The sequence below is a fragment of the Lolium rigidum genome, chromosome 5 (assembly GCF_022539505.1).
Source record: "Lolium rigidum isolate FL_2022 chromosome 5, APGP_CSIRO_Lrig_0.1, whole genome shotgun sequence".
NCBI lineage: Eukaryota > Viridiplantae > Streptophyta > Magnoliopsida > Poales > Poaceae > Lolium > Lolium rigidum.
In genome coordinates, this window is record NC_061512.1 from 59,646,542 (window position 1) to 59,663,648 (window position 17,107).

The following is a 17,107-nucleotide window of genomic DNA, read 5'->3' on the forward strand; positions in this document are numbered from 1 at the left end:
TGAAGATGTATCAAAGGAGGAAAGAGCTCAAGCGGAAGCTTCAAAGACGGAGGAGCGCCACCACTTTTTCGACTCCGTGGTTCAGTTGGCTCGGGACGTAAGGGAGAAGGAAGAACGAAGAATCTAAGAAGAAGAAGGCGAGGGGGGAGGGAGCCTTTGCCACGCAGTGATGTCCCTTTGGCTATGTTCTTGTTGTCAAACCTTTATGTTGTCGAACCATGATGTTGTGTGAAACTTGATCTTCTCGAACCTTCATGTCGTTGAACCTTATTGTAATTGAAACCTTGATGTCGTCGAACCTTATTTGTTGTTTGAACCATTATCGTCTGTGTCGTACATATTCGGTGCAATGTTGTATTCAAAACTGTTGGAATATGGTAGGATTTTTCATGGTTTTAACACAAGTCAATGTGTGGCGCCCTTCCCACTGGTGGCGCCCATGGCGTCGGCGCCACACATGTCAACTTATATCAACTTCTAGGTCGAAAACATCCGGGGGCTCCGGACGATTAGTCCTTAGCCGTTTTGGCGAGCCTCTTTGTGTGGCGTCCGTGGCGTCGGCGCCACATGGTGAGGTGTGGCGCCCATGCCGTCGGCGCCACACAAACGGAGGTCGCCAAAACGGCTAAGTCCCTAGAGAAATGTCTTACGGTATGTTTTGTGCAAACATAAGTGGATGTGTGGTGCCCTTGCCACGGGCGCCACACTTTCAAAGTGTGGCGCCGGCGAGAGTGGCGCCACACATCCTGCCACGTCGGATCGGTGCACAGCTCAGCGTCGAGGGCGCCACATCGATGGGTGTGTGGCGACGGTAGCACGGGCGCCACTCGGGCATCTGTGGCGCCCATGAGAGGGGCGTCACACAAAAGGGTTAGATGGGTGAAATAGTTTACCCGAGAGGTCAGTCTGTGCTATAGTTTCACAATAGAGTTATTTTTGTGTAAATCATCTGAGTTGGAGGACAAGCGGGCCAGTGGGTCGGTGATTCGTTAGTAGCGAACCTATCAGCGTGACACCGAACCGAACGACACGAGCGGCTAATGGCTGAACAAAAGACTTTTCCATGGAGTATAGGACTATTCCTATACGCAATTTTTTTATTGAAATATTCAGTCAGGGCCTGCTAAACATATGGCAATAACACTGCCAGATCATACTACTTGGTCTACTTTGTGTTTATTTACTCCTTTTTCTAAATAAAGTAAGGCTCTGTGTTATCTCCATTCCCCTGTGAAGAATTTGCTACTGTTCAGACTTGAGAGTAGGTTCAGTTTAGGCTTTGCAAAACATAATCAGGTGATACATGTACTTCTAATTTTTCTTTAATGGGCTCAAACTAATTTTGGAAACATCAAATTTAGTGATATATGTACTTTTGAATTTTATTACACCCTGCATCTTGTGTGTGCTTGACAATTATTTATTTCCGTACTCGCGGTAGAGGAGGAGGCCAGGGACCATAGCACAAGTACATATATTTTTATTTTTATCACACCCTGTATGCTAGTCTTATTCTCAAATATTTTTATCAGGTACTAGGGATGTTCTTTTGCTCAATATACAAACCAGAACATGGTTCTCAAGAATTAGCACTTAGTTTCACATTTTGTTTGTCTCAACTCCAAACAGATGAAGTAGGAAAAGAAGAGAGCTGAAGTATTAGAGAAGATGCACAAGGCGATAATAAAAGGCTAAAAGCCTAGATGAAAGCTGATAATAAGAAAGTCAATGATCAGGCAGCCACTGCCAGTTAGATAGCTGGTGTTGAGAGAGCCTTGGAGTATTAGCTTTTTCAACAAAACGTGAATTGTGAATTCTTGCACACGGAACTGCAAGGTATTTTTTATGCCACTCACTGTATAGCTGCATGACTTTCTGAAGAAATGCAGACTGTAAGATTACTGATGGATGTAGATGTTGAGCATATTTTTCAGTCTTTTTTATCCATGCTTTCTTATCTTATTTCATTAGGCCATATTTTTCTGCCCTTTCACTCAAAATAATGTCAAGTGAAATATTTTCTCTATCTAAGCTCATAACTGTTGATATCCTGACAAAGCACATAACTATTCAAGTTAGGTCACTTAAAACTGGAGTTGATCAGATAGAGCTATCAATCCAGCTGTACTTGTGAATCAAGCATATTTCATACTCCTGGTGGCCGAGTTGTCTCAAGTTGAGAAACATTATAATGTTTGATTTCCCAGGATTATACTTCCTTCACAAATATAGATTGTCAAATTGATTGCACGCAGATTAACGTGTACCATCACATATATTGAATGATTCCAGGACCTACTGCTGAAGACAATGTTCACTTCAAATGGTCGGCAGATTGCAATAGCCCTCCGACGGCGAGCAGCGGCTCTGGCTCTGGCTTTGGCTCCGCTTATTCAACTGGGAAGACGACGAAAGCGATGGACGGCGATGTCGGGGAAGGACTATGGCGATCGGCCTCGCCTCATAGCGCTCGAGCTGGACCACGAGAGTCGAGACAGCGAGCTGGAGCTGGAGCTCTTGTCGATTTGTTCTTGTGCTCGCGGTAGAGGAGGAGGCCAGGGACCATAGCACCTGTGAGGAAGGGGACCAGAGCACCAACGAGAAGAAGGGAAGCAGAACGCCGGCGAGGAGCAGGTCTTCCCTCACTGCTGCAGCATGAACGATTACTCTCTTTTATCAGCTGCCATTACAACATTCAGCAAAATGGACATTGGGACACTTGAGGTCCTCTTCAGCTGCAGCTGCTGCGGGATGATGCCCAACAATTGTGGTTCTCTTCTACAAGTTGCGAACTGCCAAGTCGGGCCTCCGGCCGGAGCTGTGGAGGCTGGTGGCAGAGCTGCAGAGGTCGGTGGTCTCCTCTGCGCGAGTCTACTCCGGCGAGGCGAGCGACTGCAGGCAGACATGGGCAAGCAGAAGGCTAGGCTGCCGGCCGAGTCAAGCTGGAGCTCTTCTGTGCCCCCAGGGATCCCAAGCAGCAGAGAGGCCCCACCTCCGACGAGGGAGCGGACAGTGCATACCGCGACAAGCTGGATGTGGGGGCGGACTGCAAAGGGCCGCCACCCTACACGGAGCAGCAGACGGCAGCAGTAAGGGACGCCAAAGACAGACACAGAGGAGAAGAACGAGTTTTGGATTTCAGGTGAGAATAACCAAAATGGAGAAGAATTTAGTTCATAGGGTAAATGTTAAAATGAATGGACGCCAACAACTTCGGCATGATGGAGGGAGTACCATGTTTTGTACAATACAGCAGCACAGTTTGGCCCGGTAGCAGTAATATAATCCAACAGTACCATAATATAAGAGCAAACATCACCACCACATAACCCAGCAGTACTAAGTATCTACGGAGTACTTAAAACTAAGACTAGTGTTCCAGTTAAAAGAAACCCATGCATGGGTGGGTCCCCATCCTTGCTCCAACCCTTATCTAGCCATATGACATTGCATCATCATCCCGCATCTGCAGTGGAAAGAAGAGCACGAATCAATTAGGAACGTTTTCATGTGGCCGCCCAAAAGACAGGCAACGACAATACCATGATAACATTGCAATTTCCAGAAACAGTATGGAAATGATTTTGTTTTGCCATTAATATGCAAACTGTAATTTTACTAAACAATTAAGAAACAAGACAGAAGAGCCTGGGGGGGGGGGGGGATATAAAAGGAACATATGATGTCCATCTATTGACGGAAACTCAATTCAGCTCCAGGTGCATATGATCCCTCTACCAAGAAAACATATTCCAAAGTGTCAAATTGTTTTGACAAAAAAATGTACATCTCCATAATATATGTGTGTTTGTCAAGTTTCATGAAAAAAAAATGTAATCTACGTAAAAAAAGAGAAAATTTATCTTGTTATAAGCCTTTTTTTAACACCGAATTGTCTTTTTACACGTGCCACACAAAAGTCAATTTTTCATGAAACGACTTTGTGAGCATGTAGCACATGAAGATGTACGTGCCAATTTTTTGCTTCAATTTTTTTGACATTTCAAAATATGTCTAACATGCATTTCAAAAAGACCTACAATTATGTGCAATTATATCTAACCATGAAGAAAAATAGTACTTTCCACTAACCTTCTTATATACAAGGAAAGGAACAATCCTCCAGTATGCTTGTCATAACACCCAAGGCTTTGATCCGGATCAAGCAGCACTCAAGACCATTAGGCTCAGACAGGCTGAAGGTGAGAAGCTTCTTCTCTCTCTTGATCCAATCACACATCTTCTTGGCCTCATATGTCATACCCTTGAATCCAAAACATTCATCATTTGCAGACAGTGCCAATATCAGTAGGTAATTTGCAGAAAAGATGGTGCATATACATGTTAAAATTCAGCACATTTTAATGGGAGGCAGGATGCAGGCAGGCACGTACCACCATTGCAGCAGCGACAGAAATAGATTGGTGCCCTTTGAGGTTCGCAAGGCCCAAGACACACATGCGGATCACACTGCTCTGCTGGATGATGTCATCAAAAGGCTCAGCGCCATGCTTCAACAGCTCACACATCAGGTCAGCCTCCTTGGTGATACACTTGAAACCAAAGTTTTCCATCAGGCAAGAGACCATAGAAAGAATCATACGAGAACTCAATATTCTACCCAAACAACTACTGTTCTACTAAAGGTTTATGTATGAGCTGAATTGGATAGAACTAGTCCAACCTATAATGTGAAACAGTAAGCATGTAAGACCTAGGTTCATAAGGACACAATTAAATATCATGCAATTTCTCCTACCCCACACTAGCTTGTGCAACTGCTGAAAGAGAGCAGATGATTCACCTTAATTTGTGACAATGAGTAGAACTAGTTTGTGAGTGTTATTTTTCATCTTGCATTATTTTAGGTTATTTTAGTCATTAGGATTAAGCAGCACATATTCAGCCACTAGTATTCAGACAGGAATAGAATTCCAGTGATACGATACAAAAAAAATATGAATGTTGTGTTCGGTTTGTTCGGACAGGGTAGGCACATACCAGTAAAGCAAGAGAAAACAATTCACCCCCTGTGCTGCAACTTGAAAGTACTAGCTCCTTAATAAGGTTACACTGAATAATAGTGCTGACTGATAAGGTGTCATTAATGCTACATCTCACTCGAGTCTTCCACTCAGATAGGAGTTCGTCCTCCATCTTGAGACACTACATGAAAAAAAAATGTGAGTTTGAAATATGTTAATGCAAACAGTTTCAGTTAGGTAATCAATGGTTTGGTAAAGAAGCAATACGGTTTACTTACAGATTTGACAAGATCAGCACCCATGTAAGAATTATTTGCGATTGGCGAATCCTCGGGACTTTGGTTGGCAGGAGCACCAGCAGCAAACTCAGAAGCATTGTGTTTGAAATACTCCTCAAGATAGCTACGATAGTCGGCCGACTTAACAGAAACGGACAGTGGTAGCAGCCTTTCCCACCCCCATAGTTTCTCCATAAGATCTTCTGAAACAAAACAATGACAAAAAAAAAAGATATGAAGCATATTACAAGGGAAATATGAAGAGCTATAGTAAACAATGTTGATTAACTTCTCTGTTACCTTTTATCATCTTACTGTTTTTCCCCTTTTCACCACCTTTAATCTTTTTATTATAGTGAGAATTCAATACATCTGAAATTCCACCCCTGGTGATAATACAATGAATCTTATAGTATCACAATGCTTATCATCGAGAAGTATTCTCTCAAAACCACATAGAGTTGCATCAGCAAAGAAGAAAAGAATGGAACATCCATACCCTATGGTGTTTGCTGCTCCATCAGCAATAACTCCATCCCCATCACCACCAGGACCATTTCTACTAGCAGGTCCTTCCTTATCAATCTTGTGCCAAGCAGCAGCAGCAGCAGCAGCAGAACAAGACTCTTCTAGTATGTTGATCATAACATTCAAGGTTTCGAACCGGACTATGTGGCTGTCCACAATCTCACGAGGTACGAAATCACAGAAATCGATAGGCTTATTATTTTTAATCATCCACGCACACATCATTTCAGCCTCCCTTGCCATACCCTTAAATTGAAGACACCCATCAGTTAGTGCCCATAAAAACAAACTTGTGCAAAGTGCGGCTCATAAGGCCAAGTGTATGGATGACAATATTAAGTTTGAAAGAAGGGGCGTAAGGCTTAAAGGTGATCATCAATTTGACAGATGGATGGATGGCAATATTAGGTGTTTTTTCTTAAGGCAGGCACTTACCAACAAGACAGCGGAGGCAGTAGCAGAATTGTCTGAAGTGCAGTTCATAAGGGCCAAGGCACACGTGCGTATCTCTCTGCTCCGGTCGATCAAGTTATCATCAACAGTATCATCACCACACCTCAGAAACTGACACACCAGGTCAGCCTCCTTCGCAATACACTTGAAACCATTGATTTGCATTAGTACAACAGCAATAAAAAAGTCAAGCAAAAAAAGGAATACTCAATCCATGCAAATAATTTGTAGTGCGCGGCATATTGAGGTTGTTGGTGATTACAATATGAATCAAGTTATAGTTTGTAAAACTGCCCAAAGTATAAAGACCCCAGTAGACAGTAGTTTTTCAATATCGAGATCAGTAACCAAAAGTAGAACTAGCTTTCTAGGAGACAATGATAACAGGACATATAGATGAAAATGGTTCAATTATAGTTTGGACAGTTTTTTGTTCAGTTTTCCCTCCAAATAAATGTTTCACCCCTTTCCATGTCAGCTAATTGTCATGGCAGTAAACTTAACAAGAAAATGATTGTTGTGTTACGCCAGGTGAGGAAAGTGGTACCAGAACAAATACAAGAAAAAATATTTGGTGTGTTACAGCGAGGTGGGGAACATACCAACAAAGCGGCACTGGACACATCAGAAAGGATGCAACCTGTGTGGATGATTGAATCTACATGCTTGTGGATCAGGCAACTTAGGACGATCGATTTCCTCATCATCAAGTTTTCAGATTTCATCTTGATCCTCCACTCAGACACAAGTTGCTCCTCACTGTTGAGACACTGCTTGAAACCATCAGGCAGTCATCAAAATTTACGTTAGCAAACAGGACAGCCGAAATAAAAATAAAACAGAAGCAGGATATAATGGTGAAGGGGCAGGAGGTTCACTTACAGTCTGAGGGAGAGCAGCAATGCTGCTAATTATATGACCATTTCGACAGTGATACTCTTTGAGGTAGTTGCTATAGTCAGACCACGACACGTAATCCCCCATTGGTAGCAGTTTGTACCATCCCCATAACTTCCCCAGTAGATCTTTCGAAAAATGAAGAAAAAAATCATCACTAGGATAGCAAGGAGTAACTTCTCTAATGTTTGTCGAACAGATCCAGATGGTAGTAGATATAACGAGGAAGGAAATAATCACTAGGATAGCAAGGAGGCAACGCAACGTAAATAGAAAGGCGGGGAGGATCAAGAAATTTGCACGCAAAGCGCAAGATTGAGCAATAACGAACAAATTAGAAGCAGGATAGATAATAAAATATGGATGCTAAACTTTACCATGATACTTGACAATATTTGGCCGGGGCATCTCCTTTGTAAGTATTCCCATCTCCATCTCCTCCTCCATCTCTTTGATACGATACATAAAATATTTCCTCTCCTCTTCTTCGCTGCTCCGGCGCCTATCTGCTGCTGCCTTGCTCTGGCGCCTATCTTCTGCTGCCTTGCTCTGGCGCCCCATGATCGTGCCCCGGGTCCCAAGATGCTCCCGCGAAGACGACACAGATCTGGTCTAGGGTTTCCTACCCATCTGCAGGAATGAAAGGATGGGGACGGAGAGGTGAGGAATACAAACGTCTAGGGTTCTTGGCCGGAGGCTGGTTTTGAACTTTTGATCGAGGTGGGAGCAACCTTGACCGTCGGATGCGATTGAGCAGACGAGAAGGAATTTGCTGGATCTTTCCAAAAAAAATAAGCCGGGGCCCCTCCCCACCACCGATTGACCTGACAGATACCTTCTCGCCTGACTGGATCGAGGAAAGGAAGCGACAACTTGAATCCCTGGCACAGGTCTGCAAGAAGATGGACGCGGAAAACGGCTGCTTCGAGGTCGATGACGAGTTCCTCATCAAGAGGGAGAAGGTCAATCGACGGGCGCTCGAGGAGGGTGCGAAGATTGATTTTGGTAGGCTCCGTTTTGCTACCGACAAGGAAGAGGGCTAGAGCGGTGGAGCACTGGCAGCCACCAGCCGAGGGCTGGACCAAGGCCAATAAGGATGGTGCTTTCTTGGCGATGGAGGGAGTTGGAGCTAGTCACTAGTAGATAACAGGCCTTTTGTTCCGGGTGGTAAGGTCCTTTTGTCGCGGGCGACCAGCCGCGACAAAGGAGGCGCGACAAAAGGGTCCACCTTTTTCGCGGGTCACTTACGACCCGCGACATAAGGTCCACCACGTGGCAGCCGCGGGCGCGCACGGCACAGGCCCTTTTGTCGCGGGCGGTATTACCACCCGCGACAAAAGGCCCTCTACGTGGCGCGCGCACAACGCTGCTGCTTTAGGGTTTGAGGGGTGCAGCACCCCTCCCCCTCTTCACCGACCGCCTGTTATTTCATTTTTTTGTTCGAAAATAGAAGTTGCATATATTTGTACGCTATTAGAAGTTGTACACGTTCATTCAATATATATATATATATATATATATATATATATATATATATATATATATATATATATTAGATCGATCAAACAAATATTGGAAGCAAAAGTCGATTCCCCTTACACATATTCGTAGATTCCCTACATATATACATTTAGCTCACGATCGACAAGCGGTACTAACGACCGTCTACTTGGAGGTAGAGCATCTATTTGGACTAAACAAGCCTTTGTTGTTTAGTACTTCTTTAATCAAAAGTCCCGCCAGTTCCTCCGCGATTCCTAGTGTGTGTTCCTTTGGTTGGAGTACGTCCCGCATGAAGTCGACCTATATACGAAAATGAGATGAGTATGACTATATCAGTCTTGATAACGAAATATTGATGATAATAAATAAAGTTGTGAATGTTATTGCTTACGTTGAATTTATTATTGTTCTCGCTTCTCGGTGGTTAACATGCGAATGGACTCGCAAACGTAGTATCCACATAGATTCGTCCCTTGTGGCTGCTCGGGGGCACGGTACATGAGTAAATGTTAGCTTCTCCGCCAGGTACCGTCCTTACGATGTCTCTTGAAAGCGGTCCAAGCCCTGCCAGGCAAAAGAATGATTGAATGAGTGGATAATTAATTGATATCTCATGAATGATAAAGCGCGGCGATGAAGGAAATTACACTTGGAACAACTTCTGCAAGTCCTGGAACCCGTCCACGCCTCTACTCAGTGGGTCTTTTACTTCAACTATTCCCTTATCGAGGTTGAATGTCTAGTAGAATCCGAGTGGAAGCTGCACATGTTATGCATATACGTCAGGAATTACACTTAACATCGAGTAAGAAAAATTGAATGTGCATAAAGATCATTAAGACTCTCACTCGTAGTTGTAAGGAAACAATATTGAATCACAGAAATATTGCTCCCCCAAAAACCTTAGTAGGTTTCCCCCGTTTCTTGGGCATTAAACTTTACCGTTTGAACATGTACTTTATCCGGGTCAACAAACCCAATATTGATAATATTATTACTTTTGCATTCACCGATCTTCGATCTGCATAAGAGAACACATAAGATATAATGAGTATATATATGCAATGAAAACGAACATGAACTGAATGAAAATGAACTTATATGTAGTTAACAACTTACAAGCAATAGCAACTCATGAGAGATTTGTCGAGGGCATCTAGATTGAATAACTGCCGGAGTTCATTCATCTCAATATGGATCTCCTCCTTTCGGTAGTAATATTCCCATGGTATACTCGCCACGATGAACCTTATGTTCTCCTTGCATGCATCAAGGTACCACCGATGCAAATTCCGCATATGTGTTGGCAGTTTATGCAGCTGCTCTGTGGCTTGACCAAGTCGGCCCCGTAGACAAATTTAGGAGCTATATCAGCAGTGGGTAGTGCAGCATCTCGCTGCAGACAGCAATTCCTCCACGGTAACGTCACGAGCAGCCGCTAGCTTTGCGGCTTCTTCCATATCGAAACCACCTCGTTCCTGGTACAGCTTGGGAACATTAAGCACTTTGAGTGCTTGGGATCGATTGTTTGGGCTGAGCACCGAGGAGGGGAACTTCCTTTCTCTTTTGCCTTTTGTCGTTGGCTTGGCCTTGAGGGGTGCACTTGTTGAAGTTGACTTATTCTCGCTTGCACTTGTAGCCGATGATTTGCTCGTGCCGACAATGTCCTTCTCCTTAGCCTTTTCAGCTTTCTTTTGGTCAATTACCTTCGCAAGAGTGCGTGTATAGTCATCCTTCTTCTCGTGTAAGTCATACTCGCGATGGTGTGTTCGGAAAACTAGTAGCATATGCTATTTGCTTCTCTGTGTATGGCTCGGCGCAGGAGGTTTTGGCTTATGAAAAAAATCATAATTGATTTTCTTAACAATGGCATCATTTTCCTCCGGGGTACGATCGTAAGGACGGGGGGGAGGAACCTTTGGTACTTTTGGGAGGGGCGACATCTTGCGGACAGGACTCTTGAAATGCTTCCGGCTGGGTGCATTCCGAGTCTTTTTGGGCGGAGGCGGCGGCGCTGGAGATGGAGATGGACTACCGATGTCGTGGTCGACGTCGTACCCATGAGGTGATGGTGGCGACATGTGATCAGTAGGAGGAGGTGATGGTGGCCTGCGATCATCTGGAGGAGGTGATGGTGACCTGCTCGGACGACTGGTACTAGGGGCTACCCAGCCTGGCAGCTTGATGTTCTTCTTTTCCCAGAGAATGACTTCTCCCGAGACCTCTCCGAGTGTAAGCCCCCCATCACCTCCGGGGATATCGAGCTCCAATGTCCCCCACGACGGGACAACCGAATCCACCCCGACACGAGCATAGCCAGCTGGAATCGGATTGCCATGCCATGTTGCCGGCTCACCTTCGGGTCCAAATGCCGGTAAGACATAGCCGACCTCCACCTTAACGAAACCTTCCCGAACACCTCATGGAGATCACAAGGTGTTTGCTCCTTGATTCCATCCAAGGGGTCGCCAGGACCGGCATCTATCATCATCCGTGTAGAAGGGGCCTCCGAGTCGGCCACGCTGCTTGTCTCGTCGCCGAGATATGTCGGCGGTATTATCCGGCGGGCGCTGTCCTTTTAGTTCATTTATCTCCCGCTGCCGCTGCTGAAGCTCCCGCTAGCTGCTGGTCAAGTCGGCGTTGGAACTCGGCCATCTGGTCATTCTCGCACCTCCAGCTGGCGTTGTTTAGCTCTCGCTCGGCTTCTATAAGTCTCCGCGTCGGCCGGAAACCCAAGCGACCATGGAACACTAGGGCCGAAGCCTCTTGTTCGTCCTCCCTTCTCGGGATTACCGAGGACAAGCGTCGGCAAATCTTTCTCTCTATCGGGAGCAAACTTAAGTTTTCCCGCCTTTATATCTGCCGTCACTTCAATCCATTTTTGCCTGGGTACCCTAACCCCGGTGTCACTTTCAACAATGTTCCCTGTCTTCATGTCATACTCACGGCCATGCGCGAGGAACCAATTTCGAGCCCTAGTGTCCCATCCTTCTCGCGTGGGTTCGGAGTGATCCCCTTCGGCTCCATCTCAGCCTCTTGTGCATCCCACTTAGGCATGGCCCCTACGTAGCCCCCTCGCCCCGTATGATGGTGATATTCCTTTAAGCTTGCATTCTTCTTGTTTTTCGTTGACAGGTTCACAGCCTCCTCTGATTCTTTGTACCTCACAAATTCTTTCCAGTTATGCTCCTGCTTCGCTAGGTAGTTCTCGATGTACGGAGCCACCAAGATGGAATTGTATAGAACTGTGTAGTGTGCTTGATTGAAAGAAATCTTGTCCCTCCACACCGTTGCTTTCCTTCCTAGTGTGCCTTTTCCAGTCAGCCTCCCCTCATACCGAGATTCAGGAACACCAATCGGCTTAAGGTCAGGAAGAAAGTCAACACAAAACTCAATGACCTCCTCGGTTCCGTAGCCCTTTGAGATACTTCCTTCCGGCCTAGCTCGGTTATGAACATATTTCTTTAAGACTCCCATGAACCTCTCGAAGGGGAACATATTGTGTAGAAATACAGGACCGAGAATTCTAATCTCTTCATCTAGGTGAACGAGGAGGTGCGTCATAATATTGAAGAAGGATGGTGGGAACAACAACTCGAAGCTGACAAGACATTGGACCACATCTTCCCGTAATCCCGACAAAGTTTCCGGATCCATTACCTTCGAGAAATTGCGTTGAGGAATGCACATATCTTCACAATGGCTAGTCGAACATTTTCCGGTAGAAGTCCCCTCAATGCAATCGGAAGCAATTGTGTCATAAGCACGTGATAGTCATGGGACTTCGGGTTCGGAATTTTTTTCTCCTTCATATTTACTATCCCCTTTATATTCGACGAGAAACCAGACGGAACCTTGATACTGAATAGGGCTTCAAAAAAGATCTCCTTCTCATGTTTGGTAAGAGCGTAGCTGGCAGGCCCTACAAACTGCCCTGGATGAGTCCGTTTCGTCCTTTATGAAGTTCCTGGTCCTCCCGTGCTTCTTGTGTATCTTTTGTCTTTCCATACACGCCGAGAAAACCTAGAATATTCACACAAAGATTTTTGGTCAGGTGCATCACGTCGATTGCAGAGCGGACTTCCAGGACTTTCCAATATTCTAGCTCCCAAAAAATAGATTTCTTCTTCCACATGGGCGCGTGTCCGTCATCGTCTTTCGGAACAGGTCGACCGCACTGGACCCTTTCCAAAGATAACATTTAAATCCTTGACCATGTCAAATATATCAGCACCACTACGGGGGACAGGCTTCGGACGGCGGTCCGCACTCGCCATCGAAATGCTTGCCTTTTTCCTTAAGGGATGCTTGCGCGGAAGGAAACGACGATTGAACGGGTACACAACTTTTCTCGCTTTTTCCCAAATATTTACTTTCGGTCTCATCTAAACAGTGTGTGCATGCATTGTATCATTTGTTCGTCCGTCCCGAAATGTTACTGAGAGCAGGCCAATCATTGATGGTTACGAATAGCAATGCTCGTAGGTCAAATTCTTGCTCCGTGTGCTCATCCCACACACGTACACCTGGTTTGGCCCACAACTCCAAAAGTTCATCGACTAATGGCCTTAGGTACACATCAATGTCGTTGCCCGGTTGCTTTGGGCCTTGGATAAGCAACGGCATCATAATGAACTTCCGCTTCATGCACAACCAAGGAGGAAGGTTGTAGATACATAGAGTCACGGGCCAGTGTGCTGTGATCTGCAGCTCTGCTCCCCAAAAGGATTCATGCCATCTCGTACTTAGACCAAAGTATAAGTTCCTTGCCTCACCTGCAAAATCCGGGAACTCTCTCCCGATGTTTCTCCACCGCCGACCATCGGCGGGGTGCCTCAACATCGCGTCTTTCTTACGTTCTTCCATGTGCCATCGCAACAACTTGGCATGCTCTTTGTTTCGAACAAACGTTTCAACCGTGGTATTATTGGAGCATACCACATCACCTTCGCAGGAACCCTCTTCCTGGGTGGCTCGCCCTCAACATCACCAGGGTCATCTTTTCTGATCTTATACCGCAATGCACCACATATCGGACATTTATTCAAATTCTCGTACTTCTCACCGCGGTAGAGGATACGATCATTAATGCATGCATGTATCTTCTGCACATCTAATCCTAGAGGGCGAGACAAGCTTCTTTGCTTCATATGTACTCGACGGGCAACTCATTATTTCTTGGAAACAACTTCTTTAATATTATCATCAATTTCTCAAATCCCGAGTCAGTCACACCCACCTCTCGCCTTCCATTTCAGCAATTCCAATATGCTACCCAGCTTTCTATGCCCATCTTCACAACTCTGAGTACAACAATTTGTTGTGGTCCTCTAACATCTTGTCGAACTGCAACCTCTCCTTATCCGTGCCACAGTCTCTTCTTGCATCGAAATGGCCCGACGAAGATCATCATCAACGGGATCATCTGATGCCCGTTCTTCACCTCCTTCTTCTTCATTGTCGTCCATTGCGGTATCAAAGCATTCGGAGAACATAGATCGGTACTCGGTCATCATTATCTTCTTCCTCATCGCCGTCTTCCATCATAACCCCTTCTTCTCCGTGCTTGGTCCAAACATTATAGCTGGACATGAATCCAAACCGAAGCAGGTGGCTCTTAATGTCTCTTGAGCAAGAGTAATCCTTCTCGTTCTTACATTTTAGACATGGACAGCACATAAAACCTTGCTTCGACTTGTTGGCCTCGGCCACAAGCGAGGAAAGAATTCACGCCCTCTCCGAAAGCGGGAGCACATCGGTTACCGTACATCCATGGATGACTCATCCGCATCATAAGTACAATTATATATGTATCAGATGCAATCACCTTGCTAAAATTAGTATTGTACGGACTATGCATATATATATATATAGTCGAGAAAATAGTTGCTAACCTTTTAGGATCAAAAAGAGGAGAAATCTTATCAAATAAAACCAAGTGGCATCCCTCTCACAAGCATTCCATCAAACACCTCTTGTGCACATGTAGAAAAAATGAGCTAGCATACACCTCCACCTTCACCACCAAGGAAAAAATAAGGTGGGGGGGTGGCTGGCTTCTTATGTATATAGGCATGGCCCTTTTGTCGCGGGCCGTATTACGACCCGCGACAAAAGGGGTGCCGACAGGACGCGGCAGCCCTCAGACCCCTTTTGTCGCGGGTCGTAATACGGCCCGCGACAAAAGGCCCTGCCCGCTCCACATGGTTCGGGGCGACGTGGCCAGGCCATTTGTCGCGGGTGCAGGCGCGCCCGCGACAAAAGGCTCCCACGGAAGCCCAGTTTTCCACTAGTGAGTGGTGTGATTCTCAGGGATCACCACGGCATGTTCGTCAAAGGATCTTGTCGTTTTTTCACTGCAATTCCTGACCTAGAACGAATTGAGCTTCTTGCTTGCAAAGAAGCGCTGATACTAGCGAAGGGAAAGGATGTTCAGAGGGTGTGTTTGGAGTCGGATTGCCTTGGTGCTGTGGCAAAGCTTCGAAGTAGTGACATTGATCGGTCTCTTCATGGTCCATTGGTGGAGGAGATCAAAACATTGTTGGGTGGCTTCGTCAACCACTCAATCAGGCATGTGCACCGTACGTGTAATGGTGTAGCGCATTGCTTAGCGAAACATAGCTGCAAGAATAAAGTTTGTAAGTTGTGGTTTTCCGACCCGCCAGTATTTGTTGTAGATCTTTTGCCATCTGAGTGTGCCCCTGTTTAATATATTGCAGCTTTGATCTAAAAAAAAAAAAGACGAGGAAGAGGCGGAGATGGAAGCTAAGTGGTATCCTCCTTATTTTCTTGACAGAGATGATGCTGCTATTCTGAATCTTCTGAATGATGATGAAGAGGATGATCCCATTGATGATGACGACTAAGCTCAAGGAGTCGACCAGGAATATGTGCACAACCTTGCCGCTACTACTGAGGCCAACGATCTATTTGGTCATTCGATCTCCTATATAAAATCTCTATGTACTACTACATAAGATTAGTGTGTTTTGATCGATCCATCAATGTTGGCCCATCTACCTTTGTCGTCTACGTAGTTGTGTGTTTAACGCTCCTGTTAATATTTGTCTAGCTATATACGTGTATATTTTCACTCCTGTTAAACGATCTACCTATTTTCGGCTATCTATCTATGTGTTAATATATTGGTACTCCTGTCTTATGCTATGTGTACATTTTGGAGCAGGTGCTCGGTGAGCACCCGTATCCATACCGTGTATACTGCATCAAGATTCGTGCAAATTCTTTTTTCCCCTCTCAAACAATTTCTTACTTTTGTACACCACACATTGTTTGAACAAAAAAATTGCAGATCACTTAAACATAACAATTAGAACGTGGGAAAAATATTTTTGATTTTTTATTTCATCGTGTATATATATGTTTCAAGAATTTATTTTGAATTTTAAATAATTTGAAATTTGAAATTGCCCAAAAATATTTCGAACTATTTTTGTCCCATTCCATTTGTTATTTTTGAGTGACTTGCAAAAAAAATCAAATCAAAATATTACATAATTTGAGAGATATAAAAAAGAGAAAGTCAAAAAATGTGAGGGTGCGCAGAGCGCACGTGCTCACACTTTTCCCCCTGAGAAAACAACATGGTTCCAAAACAGTCCATTCCTTGTCTGCGTTGCTGTAGATTATTATCTATGCCCATTGACGGTTCTACCAGATACAATGCAATATGCTTTGCCTAGATTACTGTTTTTGAATCTCTACTGTATGTGATACAGAGGGTTGCACTCTGGCGTTCAGTCTAATTTCTTATCTATTCTGCATTTCTGCGCAACTGGTTTTCTAATTACATTCGTTTTCTTAAACAACACTCGTAATATTGTGCCCAAACATGATTACATGAACCGCAGTGTTCAGTTCTGCACTTGACTGAAACACGACAAGGGTCTTGCATTGGTGTACTGATAGGTGATGACCGGATTTGTATTTCAACCATTTTCTTTCAGAGAAAGCTTTTGCACCACCTATGTGATGAATGATAAATCGATCAAGGTTCCCTTTCAATCCGGGCAATTGATTTTTTGTATAATTTTTTAGATTCTTACCCTCGCCCTATTCCTGCATTTTCCTTGCCACCTACACAAATCAAATGACTTCAAATGACTGAAAGACTTTGTCAAATCTTCCTATGATCTTAGGCAACCTATTTGTCAAAACTTTACAGAAAATCTTAAAACTACAATTAAGGAGACTAATAGGCCTGAACTCCCTAGGGAGATTGATTTCTTAAAGTTACTCATATAGGTGATGGTCATATTATGCAATATGCTTCAATCCTCTCACCTCCTATTCAAATCTTGCTCTCAGGTTGCTCCAATCCCAGACTGTCGCAGTCGCACCATACTAGATGAAAACCATGGGACTTTCAGAACATCATGTTACAGGGGTTTATTCATTCTTACTATTAATTGAAACCGATGAGATTGGCCATAAAGTTTATGC

General features: G+C 44.6%; 1 protein-coding gene across 2 annotated transcripts; it reads right to left on the minus strand.

Annotated features, from left to right (window-relative positions):
- Positions 1 to 3,039: 3,039 nt before the first annotated feature.
- Positions 3,040 to 5,299, minus strand: LOC124655411. 2 transcript variants are annotated; one of them, XM_047194314.1, is made up of 5 exons: positions 5,264 to 5,299; positions 5,002 to 5,166; positions 4,395 to 4,553; positions 4,093 to 4,264; positions 3,040 to 3,064 (listed from the first exon to the last, which is right to left on the minus strand). In XM_047194314.1, exons 1-4 carry the CDS (start codon positions 5,285 to 5,287, stop codon positions 4,097 to 4,099), a joined length of 516 nt encoding a protein of 171 aa, XP_047050270.1. In that variant the 5' UTR covers positions 5,288 to 5,299; the 3' UTR covers positions 3,040 to 3,064; positions 4,093 to 4,096. The 2 variants fall into 2 exon arrangements, with proteins under 2 accessions (XP_047050270.1, XP_047050268.1); XM_047194312.1 differs by lacking the exon at positions 3,040 to 3,064 and adding an exon at positions 3,223 to 3,466.
- Between the last annotated feature and the right edge of the window lie 11,808 nt (positions 5,300 to 17,107).

Excerpts from the sequence above, each read along its gene's own strand:
- LOC124655411 (XM_047194314.1), bottom strand. The coding sequence starts at position 5,287 with ATGGGTGCTGATCTTGTCAAATCT. Across the intron at positions 5,167-5,263 it reads GTGCTGATCTTGTCAAATCT|TGTCTCAAGATGGAGGACGA; the intron begins GTAAGTAAACCG and ends TTTTTCATGTAG. Across the intron at positions 4,265-4,394 it reads CTGTCGCTGCTGCAATGGTG|GGTATGACATATGAGGCCAA; the intron begins GTACGTGCCTGC and ends TTTGGATTCAAG.